The sequence below is a fragment of the Staurois parvus genome, unplaced genomic scaffold (assembly GCF_062004578.1).
Source record: "Staurois parvus isolate SC_StPar_1 unplaced genomic scaffold, SC_StPar_1.0 ptg000311l, whole genome shotgun sequence".
Taxonomy (NCBI): Eukaryota; Metazoa; Chordata; class Amphibia; order Anura; family Ranidae; genus Staurois; species Staurois parvus.
In genome coordinates, this window is record NW_028318107.1 from 971311 (window position 1) to 992100 (window position 20790).

Genomic DNA, 20790 nt, shown 5'->3' on the forward strand with positions numbered 1-20790 from the left:
ATGGGTTATAGGAAACTACCCCAATGTTAGGTTATGGATTACAGGGAACTGCCCCAATGTCACATGATGGGTTATAGGAAATCACTGCAACATCAGGAAATGGGTTACAGGAAACAACCACAATCTCAGGTTTTTGGTTACAGAAAACTATCCAATGTCACTTTTGGGGTTATAGGATATCACTCCAATGTCAGGTGATGGGTTACAGGACACCACCCTGAATTTAAGGTATAGGAAATTACTTCAATGTCAGGTTATGGGAAAATGCCTCAATTTCAGGTTTTGGGCTACAAAAAAAATCACCCCAACGCCATATTCGGGGTAACAGAATTCCAACTTCCCAAAGTTATTGGGGATCATTGTCTGGACACTCAATAATGTAAAGTCATCATCTCTGTATTGTGGATTGCAGTAATGATTGTACACTTGTACATTATTAATGGAGACATGGCCAGAAATAGGTCAGTGGGCATTGCGTGTCACCATGTATTGGGCTAATAGTAAGCCATCACTGTGATGTCACAGATAAAAGTTGTCACCCAATGTTATGACTTACCCACAGTCTTCTGTTGTGAGCTGTAAAAGGTGAAAAGAGAGGAAATCAATACAGAGAACTCAGCGACCTTTCATCTTTTTGTCTTTCATTATTCTGTACATTTTTCCATCCATGGTGAGTCGAACTGATGAATCAAACACCTTTTTTTTAAAGGGTTCACAGTATTATGTTAATAAGGACCTGGTCACACTACCATCCAGCTGCAGCAGACAGCAGGGAAAAAGCTCACCTACTTCATGCGTTGCTCCCTTCCAGACCATACAAGTGAAGTGTCTCCTCCTCAATGACAGGAAAACTCTAGAGAACGTCAGTGACCAGCAATGGAGGGCATCCAGCCGGTGAGGAAGTGACACATTGAAACAGCTGAGTATTTCACTTGCACTGCACAGCCCTGCAGGGCAGTAGATAATGACTTTTCCTGGGGGGGGGTCAGATCTCAGACTGCAAGAGTAACACAAGATGGTGCCTCTTACACTGCTCAGTAAGGTTGGCTATGGGGGTGTTTCTGAAAGCAGTGGTCCTGTGTGCATGCGGAAAAAAAGGGTGGTGCAACTAATATTGGAGGTGGTTCTCATAGTGCTGAATATTGGCCGTGGCTTATATGGACACAGAGTTCAGATATCAGTAGACAAGACAGTCAAGATGCCAGCCACATAGGGAGTGCATTGTTTCATTATTGACTGTTTGTCAGCAGAATAATACATTTCCAGTGTGACAAGCATGGCAGAATGAGGCGTGTAAGGTGCTCTGACTGGGGAGGAAGGTTTAAGTGAGTAGGAGAGAGGTGAAATGAGTGGGAGATGGGTGGGAGTTGCTATAACCTGGGGAGGGGGTTAGGTGGGGGGACAGGAAGGCACATTGATTAGGAAGGGATAGAGGGAGGTGCTATACCTGGAAGAGAGAAGGTGAGGTGGTATAGAGGGGGTGAAGCAGTATGGGGGGTAGGTGAAGTGGTATGAGGGGTAGGTGAGGTAGTATGGGAGGTCGGTGAGATGGTATGGAGGGTAGGTGAGGCAATATCAGGGTATGTGAAGCGGCATAGGGGGGTAGGTGAGGAACTATGGGGGGATAGGTAAGGCAGTATTGGGGGTGGGTAAGGCAGTATGGGGGGGGGGGGTAGATGAAGTGGTATGAGAGGGTAAATGAGGCAGTATGGAGGGTAAGTGAGGTGGTATGTGGGATAGGTGAAGTAGTGTGAGGGGGTGGGTGAGGCAGTATGAGGGATAGGTGATGAGGTATGGGGGGGTAGGTGAAGCAATTTGCAGGTAGGTGAAGTGGTATGAGGGGATCGGTGATTTGGTATAGGGGGTAGGTGAGGCGATATAGTGGGTAGATGAAGTGGTATGTGAAGGTGGGTGAGGCGGTATGGGGTTCTGTGGGGCAATATGGAGGTTAGTGTTATGAGGGGTAGGTGAGGCGGTATGGGGGGTAGGTGAAGTGGAATGAGGGGATAAGTGAGGCATTATGGGGTCAATTAAGTAGTATTGGGGGTAGGTGAATTGGTATGAGGGGGTAGATGAAGCCGTATGGAGGGGTAGGTGAAGTGGTATGAGAGGGTGGGTGAGGCAGTATTGAAGGTTTTTGAAGTCATATGAGGGGGTAGATGAGGCAGTATGGGGGGTATGTGAGTCGGTATGGGGGGTAGGTGAAGTGGTATGAGGGGATGAATGAGGCATTATGGGATCAATGAAGTAATATTGGGGGTAGGTAAATTGGTATGAGCAGATAGGTGAAGCGGTATGGGGGGTAGGTGAAGTGGTATGAGGGGATGAGTGAGGCATTATGGGGTCAATGAAGTAGTATTGGGGGGTAGGGGAATTGGTATGAGGGGTTAGGCGAAGCAGTATTGGGGTAGGTGAAGTGCTATGAGAGTATGGGTGAGGTAGTATGGGGGGTGAAGCGGTATGAGAGGGTGGGAGAGACAGTATGGGGGGTAAGTGAAGCAGTATGGGGGGGTAGGGGAGGCGATATGAGTGGAAGGTGAAGTGGTATGAGGGGATGACTGAGGCAGTATGGGATCAATGATGTAATATTGGGGGTAGGTAAATTGGTATGAGGAGGTAGGTGAAGCGGTATGAGGGGATGGGTGAGGCAATACGTGGAGTAGGTGAAGTGGTACGAGGAGGTAGGTGAGGTAGTATTGGAGGTAGGTGAGGTGGTTTGGATGGGGTGAAGCTGCTTGGGGGGTAGATGAGGCAATATGTGAGGTAGGTGAAGTGGTATGAGGGAGAGGGGGAGGCAGTATGGAGTAGATTAAGAAGTTTGGGGTTGTAAATGAGGTGGTATGGAGGGGGGGGGGGTAAGTGGAGCGGTCTGGAAGGTAGGTGAAGTGGTATGAGAGGGTGGGTGAGACAGTTTGGGGGGGTTACATACAGAGTGCAGAGTTGGACCTTCTTCCGCAGCTACTTACCTCTGCATCCCCCATCCACATCTTACTTTCACCCCTCATCATCTCTGACCTCTGCATACAAACCCCCCCCCCCCACTGCCCCCATCTTCTCCCCCCTCCATCTTCCACATCTTACCTTTGTTGCTGTATTAAGCTCAAGCACCCAGTTGGATCTAGTAACTCCTCCCACACTGTAGGTGGCTCCGCCTCTCTCACTTGCAGGTAGATCATTGTGTGGGGGTGTCGGTATCCGCACTGCACCTGTATCTCCTTTGTCCCCATTCTGCACTCAGTGGCAGCCACTCAGGAGATCAGATCTATGGGATCCACTGGGGGACAAGCTGTCCCTTGTAAGCACAGAAGCCGGACTTCTGCCTTTACAAGTGATATCGGTGAGCGGGGAGCAGAGGGGCGGAGACAGAGGTGGGGGAAGTTACAGCTGAGAAAAGCCCTGATTAATATGTTAATTCAATTTAAAAAGTAATTTTATTGTTTTTTTCTAAACTATAACTTTCACTAAATAATCCCGGTGATTTTGACTAGTTCAGGCACTTCCTGTTACAAGCTGACAACACTCTGTTCCTGTCTCTCAATCAGGGGTGGACTGACAACTCATGGGGCCCCCGGGCAATAGGGGATCATGGGGCCCCTGTGTCCTTGCCTAAACTCAAAAAAGCCTATGAAAAATGTACCAGGGGCATCTCATGGGGCCCCCTACTGACCCCGGGCCCTCGGGCAGTGCCCGAGTTTCCAAATGGTCAGTCTGCCCCTGCTCCCAATTGTTCTCTTGTGTTGTCACCCTGTCACATGCTCTTCCACTGCAGACTCCAAGTAGCCGTGCACTTTTCCCCAATACATGGGGCCAAAATCATACTAGTAGATTTAATACATGAAACACAAATATGGCCATAGCTGGTCCGTGTGTTTCTATGATTGTGGTGCGGGCATTAGAGTGTAAGCTCTTCTGAGGAGGGAAACATCAACACAACACAGATGAATTCATTACCTCGGATGATGTGTTGGATCTGTTGATGCTTTTTCCAAGATTCATTTGTGTTTATCTGGTTAATGAACATTTTATTCTCCTCTTTTCCAAAAAGGACAAGTTCCTGGGCCAGTTTCTCTATACTTGGCTGACATTCCAGAATCCTCATCTTCTCTTCATCACTGGCGCTCTCCACATCATCGATCAGCACAATCACATTCCTCCTCCCTGTGGGGAAATGATTGCCTTATTGATGATCAGGTTTGTATTATTACATTGCACAGATCTGTGTAGCAGAGCTTTATTGTCTATACAGTACATACTCCATGCAGAGGCGTAACTAGAGCCTTTCATGCAAGAAACCATAAAGGGCCCCCTGACCCCTGGCTGAAACCCTTCCCCCACGGTGGTGGAATGCCAGGGCCCAGTCACAAGTACAACCTTTGTGACCCTGCTAGTTCAGGCAACTGTTGTCAGTAGTTTTTTACATTTTTGTTATTTTATTTTTTATTTTTTTGTCATTTTGTTGGGGGATTTGGTGAGATATCAGGGGTCTAAACAGACCTCTGATGTTCCACCTTTGAGACAGAGAGAGGAGATTGATGGCACAGCCCTCAGTCTCTGTCTCTGCAGCCTCAGCTACACAGAATGAATGGACAGGAATAGCTCTGTACAGAGGCTTCCTATTCATTCACAAAGTGAAGAAAAGGAAACAGTTCTCTATGCCTTTGTTACTGTGTGAATGAACAGAATCAGCGATCAGTACAGATCACTGACTATTCGTTAAATCAAGGAAGGGACAGTAAATTACACATTTACCGGCCCCTTCCCCACTTTCCATTCTGATCCCATGCAGTAGGCGACGGGAGAGGGGAGGGGGGAACCTGTTAGCACTGGGGGGGAGGGGCTTGATCACATCACAACAGGAGGTGGATAGGAAAGGCGGTGGGGCAGCATAGAGAGGAACCGATCCACTCCATTTTCCTCCTGCATCCCCTAAAAGGCTGAAGGAGATTGGACCCTCTAAATGCCACCCCCATTGCCCCTCCTTTCCAGATGAACAGGAGCTTCACAGGCCCTCTGGGCATGGGGCTGGGTTACAATTGTGACCCTTGCAACCCCTGTTCATATGCTCCTGACTCTGTCATTCCTTGACTCCATGATGTCTGGGTAACAGTGTCAAGCTGTTCTTGGCTCAACTTAGTATAAATAAAGACAGAAATGTTTTGTTAAACACACAAATAGCCTGAGATCTATTTTAGAAATATGTTGGTGAAAGACACTTGGTGGCCCTGGTCAAGGACATGTTTCGTCCTCATCCCTGTGGTGTCCCCCTGTAGTCACCATCTTACAGAAGGAAGTTTAGACTCCTTTTAGCAGATGAGAAAGATTATAAGTACAGCGATCATCACAAATAAAGTTTACAAGAAAGCTTAGTCCTTTCACCTAGGATGTCTGATAGAGCCTTCAATTCCTCATCATACAAAGAGTCGGTGACATCGGTGAAATTAATTCTTCCTCTGTTCTTGGTGTGGTAGAGAATACCAAACGTACATTGGTGTATTTCCTGTCTGAGGTTCCAGGTTGTATTTGAGATGTGGATGCGACGGACATCTCTCACAAGGGATGAATCCAGGAGTAAATCAATCAGCCATTCATAGCAGCTGGCATGTTCTCTGGAGAAGATCCCAACCAGCCCCTTCTTCTGACACATCTCCCTTCTTATCCAAGGAGACTCCTGAAGTCCTGGATCTCACCATCAGCTCCTAATAAAGACGGTTCTCCATGATTTCTGTAAAGTGTATAGAAAATGGCAATGTGATCTCGTGGTGCTAATTCCTCATATTACATTTATGGGGCTTCCTACGATGGCTGCAAGGAGGATGAACATTATTTATAGAGTCTAAATTCTACTGGTGGTGTTCCTCTCTTCCGAAACTGAATTGAAATGCCATTTTGCTGGGCAAAATTTGTTCTAAATGTTAATCAATTTGTTAAAGATAAATTACTTGATACAGTACAAAAAGAATAATAACGCCACACAATCATTCAATGTAAACCATTTTGGATGACACTTAGGGGGTTATTTACTAAAACTGGAGAGTGCAAAATCTGGTGCAGCTCTGCATAGAAACCAATCAGCTTCCAGGATTTATTGCCAAAGCTTAATTGAAGAAGCTGAAGTTAGAAGCTGATTGGCTACTATGCACAGCTACACAAGTTTTAGTAAATGTCCCCCATAGCTTGCTCTGTGCACTGCATATGATAAACAATTGTCATAAATTCCTGCTTTCCACCTTTTTTAATCCTTTGTTCCATCTCAGTGCTGCTGATTGTCTGCAGTCTCTATAAAGCCCCTTCCTGTCTATGTGCATTGCTGCATTGGCTACATGACATTTCCAGGGCGGGTTTAATGATGACCACAGTGGATCATGTCACTTACAATGTTCTTTTAGAAGCCCATGTGGGGGGGGGGGGGGGCCACTAGACATGTGTGTTTCGTTTCATAACGATTCAGTTTTCGGATGAAAATTAGATTTCCGAATATTTGGATGTATCTGAATTTCCAAATGTACATAGTAACAAATTTTAATGAATCTGAGAAAAAGTTATAACTTCCCCCCTCTTCAAATCTATACCAGGCCCATCAAGTCTTGTATGGATTTTGAGGGGAACCCCACAACATTTTTTTTTTTTTTTAAATGGCATGGTGTTCTCCTTAAAATCCATACTAAACCCTTATCTGAGCATACAGCCTGGCAGGCCAGGAAAGGGGGGGAGGCAAGCAAGCACATCCCCTCTTGAAGCATACCAGGCCCCTCACGACCCACACAAACATGAAAAAAAACACATGAACATGACAGATATCATTGAGAGATGTTGCTCTGAGACCGCTTTCCATGACTTCATAGGGAGATTGCTCACCTGGGACATCATGGGTGACCACGCTCCCATGTTTACTTGCTGGCAAGTGCCTGTCATTCGGCAAGTATTTGGCTAGTATGGATTCAGGAATGGAAGGGGCTGGTAAGCGTGACATATTGGACACACATCCAGCACCTCCTGTGCTCAGGGACCAAGATCAGAAGAAGGCCAATTGAATAAAATGATAAATGTTCATCCAACACTGATCAAAGGTTGTGGGGCTTTGAAACGCGTCAACTTGACCAAGAGTTTATCTCCCTTCCGGATGGGACTTGCACGTGTCTCCTAACCCTCTGTTTGGTTTTGGATGTTATTTGCCTTTTTTACTGCTACTCTTGTGAGTATAATTTATCAATAAATTTATGAATTACTGAATTAATGCTCAAGGTTGGTGCGCTTTGTTTTTTGTTCTCTACTAAAGTGTGGCATATGTACAGGACCCTTCCCCCACTCTGCATCCTGAAGGATCCTATTGTGTGCTTGCAGCTGCCAGTAGGAAGTAGAGGAGGGAAGCCGGCACCACTGCAGGGGTAGGGGGCACACAGGGGGGGCCTGGACAGCAGAGGGAATTGTATGGTGCACACGGAGGGTGATTGGTGTGGCAGGGGGGGAGGGAAATTACTGGAACACCCCCCTGTATGGCTTTTTCTGCAGCAGCTGAAAACCAGCGGGAGGAAGAGGAGAAGCCAGCTTTCAGCTGCTGCAGAGAAAGCCATACAGGGGGTTGGTTCCAGTAATCCCCCGCTCTGTGCCGATCACCCTCCCTGCCTACATCTGATTCACCCATCTGCCTGGACCCTATACAGGGGGATTGGTAATACCCTCCTATCTACAGCCCTGATACACAGTACGCAGAGCAAACTAAATGTTCTTCAATTTACATCAACAGTAAAGGGCAACCTTACTCTTCCTAGCAAGTTTACAGACTTTTTCTCAGCCCCTCCTTCTCCAAAATGATTGTAATTTTTTTGGGGGGGAGGTATAAACACAGGGACCCCCTCTCTGCACGTCATTATTTCTGGCCTAGTTCTTAAAGACCGATGCTACCGTTGTTCACATCCTAGGTGGCCCAGGGTAACCTACAGCTCATGACTCCAAAGAAACAGCCCCCCCTGGAGATATCAGGACAAGAAGATGGGATGTTTACTGTGGTGAAGAGACAGATCCCTAAGGAACACCCTGGATTGCCAGATTTGTGAGTATACTTTTGGGGAATAACCCGGCTACACAGGTAGGGGGGGGGGGGCGGATGATAAGCTCTTCCTTAAAAGACATCGTAGACTTACTGCTGGCTTGGCTTCCCATCTACTCACTGTAGTTACCGTCTCATCTGATTTACATAAGAATCCATTGTTCCTCTAAACTACAATCTGGGCTCACCAGACTTCTGGAGATTCAACAATAACATGAAAATAATCAGTCGGTGCTTACCATCCATAATGGCTTCCCAACCGCTGTACCCTCCCGCTTCGGCTTACCTGTGTGCACCTCTCCGACTGCCACGTTTGCTGATCATTAAAGGTTTTTTCTTCTTTAAACTTTCTTCTGATTTGCAAGAATAACAATCGTGAATGGTGAAATGTGGAAAAACCAGTTCCCAGCCTGATATTTCCCCTAGCTGCTGCAGGGCACGTCACATCTTTACCTCTCTTCAGTCCACCAACATTTTAAAAGAAAAAGAACCTTTTTCTTCGATCAGATCGATATATATTGTAAAAAGGATGCAGATCACTTCATACCCGGCTGTGATGAGCATGTTATATAGAAATATAGACAGACTTGTATTCAATGTGATATATTTTAATGTAGATATAAACCCAATTGGTAAAATCTCTAACTTGTTAATTTTATTCCAAATATATTTTTCAAATGTTTCAACTGTGTATCTCACATTAAAGTAATTCCTGGTGATCCTGCCATGAATGTGCTTGTCTAGCTATTTCCTGTTATAGTGTTACACAGCTCTGTTACTGTCTCTCAATTGCTCTCTTGTGTTGTCACCCTGTTACATGGCCCCTGGTGGAGAATACAAACACCTGTCTTGACATACATTGAGAGAATGAAAAGGAAATATAGTATATATCTACTGGTCAGAATCAGACACCAGTAACCATAGCAGTTGAGAGATTCCCAGTAACCAGCAGGATAAATACATGAGCAGATCATCCTGGCAGATGACACGGGCTTACCTGAGGTGTGAGGTCTATGCACTAGCCAGAATTTACCAGAGCTCCTGATGGTGGGGATGGGTTTTGCTACATGTTAGTACCAGGTTTTAGTCTTCAGGATCGCCCCACCAGGAGATGAGCAAGACAGGATCCAAATGCAGATGTAGCAGTTAGGGATCGCAGAAGCGTAGAAAGAAAACAAGCCAAAGGTCAGTAACAAGTGGCTGAAGGTTAAGATTAGACAGCAGTGTATTCGAGGATCAAGTCAAGGTCAGTAAATATGATTGGACGTTGGGATTAAGCAAAAGTGTCAAGGAACCAGCCAAAGATCATTAACAAGTGGTAGCAAAGATATGAATGGCAGAAGGAGTAAAAGGAGCAAGATATTGGCTGGAGTTAGCTCAATAATCTGGCAAACAGGAAGTGCAAAGGCATGTCTTAAAAAGGAAGTTCACAGGAGGAGCAAGGAGTTCAAGGTTCACAAGAAACAATAAGCGCATTATCCAAGGTTCATTTAAAAATGATTCAAAAGCAATAACATACAAACATGGAAGTCTATAAAGCCATTGAGATGACCCAACGTGGTAGCAGAGTTCCCAACTGGTTTTGAAGTTAGCCTTCTGACGTGTTTCGGGGAGGTGTCCCCTTCCTCAGAGCTCTGAGCTCTGCTACCACGTTGGGTCATCTCAGTGGCTTTATAGGCCTTTATGCTTCCATGTTTGTGAGTATGTTATCGCTGTTTTATGTTTTTAAATAAACCTTGGATAATGCGCTTGGTGTTTGAGCCCCCTGTGTGCTTCTTTTTCCAGTTTGCGGTTTGATCCCCCAGTCACAGGAGGGCTGCACCACCAAGACCTGTTCCAAGGCTAGTTGCACTTCTGAATCTCTCACCCATTGTCTGCTTTCCGATGTCGATCACTTTGGAGCGCTGGAGAGATGGTTCTTTTGTGTCACAAGAAACAATGTTCAAGGGCAAGATTATCTTAAGATTCAAGCAAGATGTTGTCCAGCATCCCAGGTGGCTGAATAAGGGGAGCTACTGCCAGATGCAGCGGATCTTGAGGGGTCAGATCCTGGCCCTGACATCTAATGAGTAAATAACAATAGAACGTGCTTATATGCTAATGTTAGGTTCTTTGCAAAAAAAAGTGTTTGTTTGCTAGAATGTCTTTGCAGCGAGATGTTCAGAACATTTTGTTGTTCCCCATTCTTGGAACGTCCTATTTTTCTAAAATTGTAGATATAGTTATACTCCATATATTCTATAGCGAGGCATTTCAGCGTGTGAGTTAGACATTTGCAGTTTGTTTCATTCCGAATTGAAATTTGTTCAACATTTTTGTAATTCGGCGATTTGAATGTATCAGCATTTCCAAATCACAATAGTAACACATTTCAATGAATCTGAAATAAATAATATTTTGAATTTGAAGTAAATTGAACGGATCTAAGAAACAAATTCGAATATACAAAACAAATTCTGAAAACAAATCATTTGAACATAACGAATATGACAAAACAAAATGATTAACTTTCTGTAATGAACAGATCTGATGCAAAACTATTTTTTTGCTCTGTGGGGGTCGCAGTTCCGCTGATAAGGTGTTCCAAAATAACAGAAATGAACATCTCTTCAAATTGTTGATATGGTGGAAATTCCTCAGTGAATGAGTTTGTGCTTTGAGGGTCCTACATGATAACAGTCCAGGATTAAAGCTTAAAAGCCTCCCCTTAAATCCTTGGTATACTTACTATATCCAGAACCTCCATGTGCATGAATCTCTCTGCTTTCTAAACTTTACTTTTACACTTTTCTCTTCTAAATGTACTTTCAAAACTTTTCACCGTGAGCAGAGGTTGATGATTTACTTATTAGTTGGTGGAGAATGCGGGTCTGTCCACAACCTCAGCTGACATGTCAAATTTGTCACTGCCATGGCAAAGTAAGAAACAAACAACTGGGAGAAAATCATAAAGTCCATACATTTCTCTGCTCATTTCTGAGCAAAATGGCAATAATGGCCACAAGTGTAGCATGTATGTCTCCTGGCCTGTCCACCCCAACTGGGACGATTCCAAGGGCAAACAAAATTGAAATGTTGGGTAAAGTCATAAGTAGAGATGAGCGAATCGAATCAGGCGAAGTGGAATTCGTTTCGAATTTCAGGAAAAATTCGATTCGCGGCGAATCCGAATTTTTGCCGACTTCGGATGGTCGAATCAAATTTTTCCTGATCGGCCGTTTTCATCCCTTCTACAGCCGGCAAAAATGTCCCTGCAGAGAGCTCCGCTATTTCTGACAGCTGTCTGACAGTTCTTTCACATTTCCAGCGGTTGAAACATTGTATGTATTTGTTTCCATTTAGGATACAGATGTTTTTATTAGGAAACAAATAGATACAATGTTTCAACCGCTGGAAATGTGAAAGAACTGTCAGAGAACTGTCAGAAATAGCGGAACTCTGCAGAAACACTTTTTGCTTTACTGGAATTATTCTTATTTTCATTCTTCTTCTTATTTTCATTCTTCTTTTCATTCTTTTCATTCTTCTTCTTTTCATTCTTTTCATTCTTCTTTTCATTCTTCTTATTTTCATTCTTCTTCTTATTTTCATTCTTCTTTTCATTCTTCTTATTTTCATTCTTATTCTTCTTTTCATTCTTTTCATTCTTATTTTCATTATTTTCATTCTTCTTTTCATTCTTCTTTTCATTCTTCTTCTTATTTTCATTCTTCTTTTCATTCTTCTTCTTCTTCTTCTCCTTCTTTTCATTCTTCTTCTTCTTCTTCTTTTCATTCTTCTTCTTCTCCTTCTTCTTCTTTGGCCCCGTGACTGCCCAAATGAGTGAAGTGTGCGGTGATTCTAAGATCGACGGCACTCATCTGCATGTCATACTGACTGACAGTATTATTTCTCTTCCCCAGCAGACTCCAAGGACATTTAAATTAAAGGTACTGTGTTCTGCACTAATATAAAGGCTCTCTGAAGCCTAGAAACCCTTTTTATAAGTAAAATTTGCGGCAAATAAATTTGAATCGAATCAAATTTTTTCGGAAAATTCGGCGAATCAGGCGAATCTAATTTTTGAAAAATTCGCTCATCTCTAGTCATAAGGGTTGGAAGAGAGGTCTCTTTCATAATGGTCCTCAAATCCTGGCTGTCTGTGGTACCTAATGTTTTAGGGTTACTTTGAATCCCTCCTCTTCTGTAGTAAAGACCCTTACTGAAATCATAATAATGAGATTGGCAGAGCCAATTTGTTGGAATGAGCACTGACTTTACACTCTGCAGAATCCCTGCCTCTGAAGAATGGGTACAGTCTACATACATCTCCTTCAATTGGAATATAATATAGCCACTACAGTCCATTAAACCCATTAAATGAGAGAGTGTCAACATGGATGCATTAACCTATTTGATGGCACTCTCGGAAGAAGTCATCACATCCTCCAGGCTCCCAGGGGAATATTTACCATGAGGCAAACAAGGCATTTGCCGTGGGTGGCATTTTTAAGAGATGGCAATTTCCCCCCCCCCTCCCCGAAGAAAGTACTCTCTCTCATTGGGGGGCCAATTTTTGTGTTGCCTAGGGCAGCATAAAACCTAAATGCACTACTGCATGCTCTTCTCCTCCTTGGGTGGCAAATGAGGGTCACATGAGAGGACTTCCCCGAGGGGGGTTCTTCTGGGCTGTGCTAGGCAGGGTCACTACTTTACACATCGGGTACTTTTACTTAAACCATGCTCATGACCCACTAGATAACAAACATGAATGAACTCCAGTAAACTCTCTTGATGTAATATACACCAACACGGTCACTTGTGCATTTAGGAAGGACGTGCAGAGCCAATGTCCTCCCCACCGGTCTAGTGTATCACCACTACCTCACACCCAGGAATGGTATGGGGTGTGTGCACTTCACTTAACTCTTTGTCGTCTATACCTGTGTACAGGATGTGGGCCCCGGTGGTACAGATCTGCTCCTGTTGCTATGGGAGACAGATCGCTGCCGAACATCTCACTCACTGCCAATGGTTATCTCACCTGCCACATGTACACACTTAATGACAGACTGCATGTTAACCCTTTATTACCCTTGGTGACCACTGTATCTGCATGCTGTATTAACTCTTGTAGTGACGTCTTCATACCCCAATGTGTTTAGTGACCCGAGCTGTAGACTATATGTACTGGTTAATTACATTGCACCCCTTTAGTAACATCAGACCAGGCAAGGGCAAAGTTTCAAAAGCTTTATTTAAAGAATAAAATAACATGATGGCAATCACAAGTAAGAGTTCATAATAAAGTTCAGACATTCCCCTAGCATCCCTAGTCCCTAACTAGAGGTTTGTGGCTGCCCCAGCAAACCTGCTTAGATTAAATCCATAATTGGATGAATCCATAGTGGGGTTAAACTTTGATTTCGGCAATTCTCTGGTCCTCCAGACTCTGATGACAGCATGGCAGCATTCCGTTCCCTGCAAATTTGGGCCCCATTTGACTTTGGCAATCCCTTGTTCTTTGCCACTTTTTTTGGCTCAGGCTTTATCTCGTGGGTGCGGACTCTCATTTTCCTATTTATATCACACCTGGGCCGTACCCAGCAAAACCCACCATACAGAAAACCTGGGAACATACTTAACGCTTCCTGACTTGGCAATGTAAATAGCCAGCTGGAACCTCAGCCTGCCTACAAGTGTGTGCAAATAGCTGCAGTCCAACTGCTGGCTATGGAGGGCCTTCAATTTGCCGAGTATTGATCTGCTGCATATCATAGTGTAGGCTAATAGATGAAACCGAGAGTGAGTGTACCTGAAGGCATTAAATAAGGTGATCACAATTCACAGGGAAAAGGTAAGTCTAATATGTGGCTGTAGTGCTGCCCCCAGATGCCTGGGGCCACTTATCAAAACGTCAGCCATAGACCATGTTACTGCTTATCCCATACAACAGCAGTGGGGAAGAGAGCCCCAAACTCATTCTTAGCAACCAGATTAATTTAACAAAAAGGTTAATGAGAATTCAGAGAAAAATTCACTTTGAGAGGGACTGAAGCTTCCCTACCCACAGCCATCGAGTGTCAGTCCCAATCCACCAGTCCCAGTGGAGGAAACCCCTGTCCGTAGATGAATAGATGCATGACTAGTTGGCAAAGTGACAGCCCAACTACTACCTGGAATTTGCTGTCAGAAATAGTTTGTAGTTTCAGGTAGTGCAGCTGATAATGGATGAATTGTGCAGACATTAGCAGCTTTAAACTGATGTTCACCCAACAGCAAAGGGTCATGTTGAGCATTACAAATTAAGTTTGAAAAATAAAAAAGCAAAGTTTCCTGAGCAGTCAAGTCTAAAACGAGATGAAGCCCCGAGTTTGCCACTAATATCTATAGGCCCCAACCCTATGAACTGATCTCCTTTTGAGATAATCGTAAGTTCAAGCTCCTAAGACTGGACTTCGTTGTATTCTTTATCTTGCTTTTTAGAGCTTAGAACTGAACAAGTAATACATGTGCTTCTTATACTCTGACCTGCGTCCCCAAAGTATTTTCTTCATTGCCAGATCCTGAACTAAGGACACTCAACACTACCTCTGTACCAGAGACTGGGGATTGGTCCAGTAACACCTTGCCAAGCCTCTGCAGCATCACTGAGACGGCCTTTCCAGGTTCTGTGGACTAATTCTACATCAGGCAAGGATGAAGGTTTAAATCACATAGTAAAATGCAGCACTACAGTAACTACAAAGAATACACACAAATCACTCCGGAGCCTCTCAAATCAATCAAAAAGGAAAAAAGTGCATCCAGTGTCCAATGTTCAATATGCCAGCCAATGATTGCAGCAAGAGAAAAAGTCCCAGTGTTCAATAATTAAAGTGTTCACCATGTGATATATAAACACTCCATAGTGTGGCCTCCACCTTTACATAAAATGCAGACTCACCAGAACAACTTGCTGTCTAATTATAGAACCGGAATGAGTGCCTAAAACATAGAAAATCTCTCTCTCCCTCCCAAGGTCCAGGATAACATACATTCTGAAGCCAGGAATGGGGCATCTGGTCACATCTCCAGCTTTCCCGGGATCAAATACACTCACATCAACAAGGATACACCGATTAAACTGAAACATTCCTCGCAGTGTAGTCACTTTAATGGAAATCGAAAATGAGTGCGACATTTCAATAAAAAAATGGTTTACAAAAAAAAATAAAATACATATATATACTGTATATATGTACACATGCCTCTGTACAAAAGTTACACAGGAGGCCACAGACCAACAAGGAATGGCGGCATGACCTTCGACAATAACCCTCAAACCCAACGCCGTTTTGTGCAATGAAGGTATGAAGGTATGTCCATCTGGAGCCACACCTACTATTGGAACCTCAATGATGTCAGCAATCCAGGCAGCTCATGTGATTGAGTTACCAGCCAAGTCACTGCTTGGTGAGAAGCTACTTTCTAAGTTGAACGGAAATTTCCTACAAGTGTTTGTTTGTAATCTACAGATATTTATTTGCTTAAAGTGTTACCAAACCTCAAACCCCGCATTCACTATATCCAGGGCCGGACTGACAACTCATGGGGCCCCTGGGCAATAGGGGATAATGGAGTCTCTGTGTCCTTGCCCAAACTCAAAAAAGCCTATGAAAAAGGTACCAGGGGCATCTCATGGGGCCCCCTACTGACCTCGGGCCCTCGGGCAGTGCCCGAGTTTCCCAATGATCGGTCTGCCCCTGACTATATCCACTCTCCCTGGACCCTGCATTCACTACATCCGCTCTCCCCGGACCCCGCATTCACTATATCCGCTCTCCCCGGACCCCACATTCACTATATCCGCTCTCCCCGGACCCCGCATTCACTATATCCGCTCTCCCCGGACCCCGCATTCATTATATCCGCTCTCCCCGGACCCCGCATTCCCTATATCCACTCTCCCCGGACCCTGTGTTCACTATATCCGCTCTCCCCGGACCCCGCATTCACTATATCCGCTCTCCCCGGACCCCGCATTCACTATATCCGCTCTCCCCAGACCCCGCATTCACTATATCCGCTGTCCCCAGACCCCACATTCACTATATCCGCTCTCCCCGGACCCTGTGTTCACTATATCCGCTCTCCCCGGACCCTGCATTAACTATATCTGCTCTCCCCGGACCCTGCATTCACTATATCCGCTCTCCCCGGACCCCGCATTCACTATATCCGCTCTCCCCGGACCCTGCATTCACTATATCCGCTGTCCCCAGACCCCACATTCACTATATCCGCTGTCCCCAGACCCCACATTCACTATATCCGCTCTCCCCGGACCCCGCATTCACTATTTCTGGTCTCCCACAGTACACAATACACGGAAATGCAATTATTTTAATAAATATAAACTGCTAAATACCTTTTCTCATCAGCAGTATAGAGCAGTCTTGTGACTTCTATCAGTATTCAGTCCAGCACTGTCTAATCTTGTAGGAGGAGTTTTCATTCTCCTCTGGTTGTCCTATGAGGCTGTATGACCCCTGGCCCTCTGTCTGGAGAGTGCTAATTGGCCCTGTGCTGATCACATGCACCTTCCCAAAAAAAAAAAAACTCTTTAGCAATATACACCAAACTGAGCATGTGCAGCTTGCCCCCAAGGCTCTGTTCTATCAGCAGATGGATTGGGGACAGTATAAGAAGGGGAGGATCAAAGAAGACAGGATAAAACAGGCTTTTTACACAATGCAGAGGATTAACCCCTTAGGTTCCACAGTGAGTATAACAAGCATGCTTTACTGCATCTACAGACTGATTGTACTGTTGTGGGTTTAGTAGCCCAGCTGGCCACCTGTGTTTGGTCTGGTTGAAGTTCTCATGTTAGCCTTCCAATGGGTGGAGATAAGAGCTTTGATGTCCATGTTGGTCTTTCTGAGATCTCCAACACTATATGGATGGAAAGTGGTATTTTGAATTGCAAAGTGTTGTATACCAGAAATATTATCAGGTCTTAGAGAATCAAAGACTCCGGATTAAAGCTCATACATACAATGCAGACATACAATTTCCAGAGTCATGGGTGCAGGAAGAGGGGACCTCATACCTCCAGCAACTCCTTTGGGGGGGTAAGTGCTACTTTCACAGAAACCCAAAACAATCTGGGGAATTCAATGAAGAAGTGATTACATCGTTCTGTCAGCAGAGATGAGAGAGCGGTTCAGTCCAAACCTAGGTGCAGACCAATCATTGGCTGTTCGGGCATTTGGACAGAGGCCAGAACTTCATCCCGATCAGCTCCCTGTTCAGTGAGAGCCATTCATTGTATATAGAGACGGTACAACCTCCATATATGACAGCCTCCCACTATCACTGGTTCCTAAGGAAGCTGTCGATGCTTGAACCCACAGCATCCCTAGGAACCACAGAAGTCCCATCATTTCAGTAAAAAGAATGGCCATCTTTGGGCAATGACACCGACCATATAGGAGCCATATTTGATTATTGTTGTCACCGCTCTCCCCACCCCTTCCCTTCTATATCTGATGACAGCTCATGGCGCTGTCATTCAGCCATCTGTACCACTGGCATCAATTGCATGTACTGAGTTATTCTGGGTTTGTTCAGCGAGTTGGCGGGTGGTGGGAATCATGACTGATGATACATTTATAACAACGGACATTTTGGGGGATTTTAATTTTTTTAAATAAAGGACTTATCAAACATTAGGTGTCTTGATTTCTAGGTTTCAGTTCTACCCCATACTCATTTACATGGAAGGGCGGTATCTGGGGGCCTCATATTATTAAAGGAAGCTTCTAGATTCTGATAGGTGCCCCCCACTCCTGAAGACCCCCACAGCCAGTGGGCAAGAGTTGTGGAGAAGAGACTCTTTCCCTTGATCAATATAAGGGCAAGGTGCTTTGCGGGGGGGGGGGGCACAGTGTCTGGGAAGGGAGCGCACCAGGAGAGGAATGCCCCATATAGACATTCCAATTTCAGTACCGGCCTCTGACAAATGTACGTATCTGTATGTGATGGCTGTGAATCTGGCACAATCATCAACACTTCTGGGGTGGAGGTCTGATGACATTCTGAATGGTGTCTTCCTGTGAATTCCCCCCAATGCCTCTTTGTGTCAATTCATTTTTTCTCTTCTTCTGTAGCGTTCTGTGACCCCCTCCATCTCCTTCTTACTGTTAAGGGAAAAGAACCAGTATTTGCAAACACCTCCATCTAATTCCTTGTTATTGTAACCTAACAGTACTGTAGCCTCAATGGCCTCCTCTTCCTTGTTATTACAAATCCCGTCCCGCAGTCACCTCCTCCGTATTATCACAAGAAGAGAGACCAGTACCAGGATTTGTCTATTACCAAGACTATTGGACCCCCTGCCCAGTGCAGGGACTGCCAGCCACTGACATAGGTCCATGCCCACCGACAATACAGGCTCCGTCTTCGGGGTGTCTTTGTAGAGTTGATGAATAACTTGGAGTGGGAGGAGTTTAGGGGTCCAGGATATTCCAAAATGATCACAGATATAGCTTTAGCACAAACCCTTCTAGCTGCAGACACCCATGAAAGTCTCTCAGTAGGCCTTACAATGTCCCCGGATCTGACTGCCACCCGGCTTCCACAGGAAGTTCATCCGTGAGTGAGATAAAAGATCCTTCTGCAGACCAGGGCTTCAGAACAGACAGTCCTGCCCAGGCCATTTTTTGTGATATGGTGCTGAGTTACTTTAATTGACAATTGCGCGGTCATGCAACGCTGCACATAATTGAAATGTATCTCCTTTTTCCCACAAATTGAGCTTTCTTTCAGTGGTATTTGATCACTTCTGTGGTTTTTAATTTTTCTGCGCTATAAATAAAAAAACACTTCCAATTTTGAAAAAAAAAACAATATTTTTGACTTTTTGCTATAAAACATGTAAAAAATCAAATATTGCCATAAAGTTAGGCCAAAATGTATTCTGCTCCATGTCTTTGCTAAAAAAAATCCCACTACCTGTAAATTGGTTTACGTGAAAGCTATAGCATGTGCAAATGGCGGTATATATACTGGATTTTTTTTTTTTTTTACTAATAATGGCGACGGTCAGCAACCTATAGTGGGACTGTGGGACTGCAGTGGGCATTCTGACACTGGGGGGAAATGACTTGGTGTTTACACACAGGTCTCTCCCCATCACAGTTTCTCAGCAATTACTGGGTGCTGGCGGGGAATGTCTGGCCAGGTCCCGGGGATTGACATCTGTAGCCGCCAATGGCAGCGTGGTTGGGTGGCATGCCCATGTGTGCCTCCTACTTGGTCATGCAAATCACACACATTATATATATATATATTGTGGGACCTCGCTTCAAGTGGTAGAGCTCTTCTTCAAAACACACAGCAACTCGCTTATTTTTTAAGGGCCTGTTTGCCCACTTTTATTTAAGAAAGTTCAAACAACCAAAATTCTTCCCACGCAGGGGTATCCACCATCACACGAATTCAAATGAACAGTATTCAGCCTCCTGGCTTGTACGCAGTTTTAAGTCTGCCTCCTGCAGACTCTTCCCAAAGTATGGCACTAGCACACAGCTAGTCTGGCTTCCACCTCTCCTAGGTGTAGCCCACCTGACTCCGTTTGCCGGGGTGGAATCCTCCTGACTCCTCTCTGCCGGGGTGGAGCCCTCCTGCCTGCCGGGTTGAGAATCCAAGGTTCTCAGCTTTATTTTGGCCGTGGCAGGACACCGCACTGCCACATATCCCCCCCCTTTGTTTTGACCCCGTAGGGGGCGGAACACACAAACCTAAAACCCTTGCTTTAGACCTTCTGTGTGGGCTATCACCTGTAAAGGTCCAATCCTGGCTGACTTCATTTTCATCTAAGGGAGACACTACTCCCTGCCCCAAGAGGTGACTTCCCCTGTCTCCCCTGACTTGGGCTCTACTACTTCCCCATGCCTTTTTACGAGTGCGCTTCCAAAAGCGCGGTCTTTCTAATTTCCTTAAGACTATGTTAGTCCTTTTACCACTAGGGGGTTTACAAATCTCAGTACCCTTTGTAATCTGGGGTTGACTCCTAAGCTTTAAATGCCTGGTACCTGTAACATTACAACGTGCTCCCTCAAATTCCTCTAGACCATCCCTTTTTGCTTTATTTAATTTTGATGGGGTTATATTTTTAGACCCTTGAGTAATAGAGGTGGGCTCTTTTATTTGGGAATCAAACACTTTTAACATCCCCTTGTTAAGCTTTGGGCCAGTTCCCTTAGACCTTTCATTCTTACAACTTGGGAGTTTACTGGACCTTTGGAAAACTTTTCCAGAGTGACCTTCCTGAACCTGTAGGGGGCCTATTGCTAGACTCTTAACCTCTCTTGTGCCTGTTAAGCACTCATTACCTCTTTCAGGACGACCAGCTACCATGTCAACCTGACCACCTGGTCTACTATTCTTTTTGTTATCACCCACAGTAATCAGACAATCCAAATTCATCAACACATTTCCCTTTTTATCATTAGCCAAAATACTCTTGTCAGAGCTCAGTTCACTAGTAGCTGGTAGGGCAGTTTCTGGAGAGGAATTACACACAGCGGAGTGGGTGTCTCCCATGGAAACGTCACTACCCATCGACTTCACTGTCACAAAAGACTCTGCCAGCAACTGTCCTGATGCCAAACCATCCTTACATAATTCTACATTTGGGTAGACGACCCCAACCAAATCACATATACATGTGTCTTCTGGCACTTCTGCCCAAACTTCTGTCCTGTCCAACAGTACTCTGG

The 20790-nt window shown here is 44.8% G+C and overlaps 1 protein-coding gene across 2 annotated transcripts; it reads right to left on the reverse strand.

The window, feature by feature from the left end:
* Nucleotides 1-306: 306 nt before the first annotated feature.
* On the reverse strand, nucleotides 307-8419 carry LOC149457611 (uncharacterized). 2 transcript variants are annotated; one of them, XM_089683475.1, is made up of 4 exons: nucleotides 8287-8352; nucleotides 5377-5722; nucleotides 3952-4158; nucleotides 307-576 (listed from the first exon to the last, which is right to left on the reverse strand). In XM_089683475.1, exons 2-4 carry the CDS (start codon nucleotides 5642-5644, stop codon nucleotides 536-538), a joined length of 516 nt encoding a protein of 171 aa, XP_089539601.1. In that variant the 5' UTR covers nucleotides 5645-5722; nucleotides 8287-8352; the 3' UTR covers nucleotides 307-535. The 2 variants fall into 2 exon arrangements, with proteins under 2 accessions (XP_089539601.1, XP_089539599.1); XM_089683473.1 differs by having other exon boundaries at nucleotides 308-576; nucleotides 8334-8419.
* Nucleotides 8420-20790: the final 12371 nt, after the last annotated feature.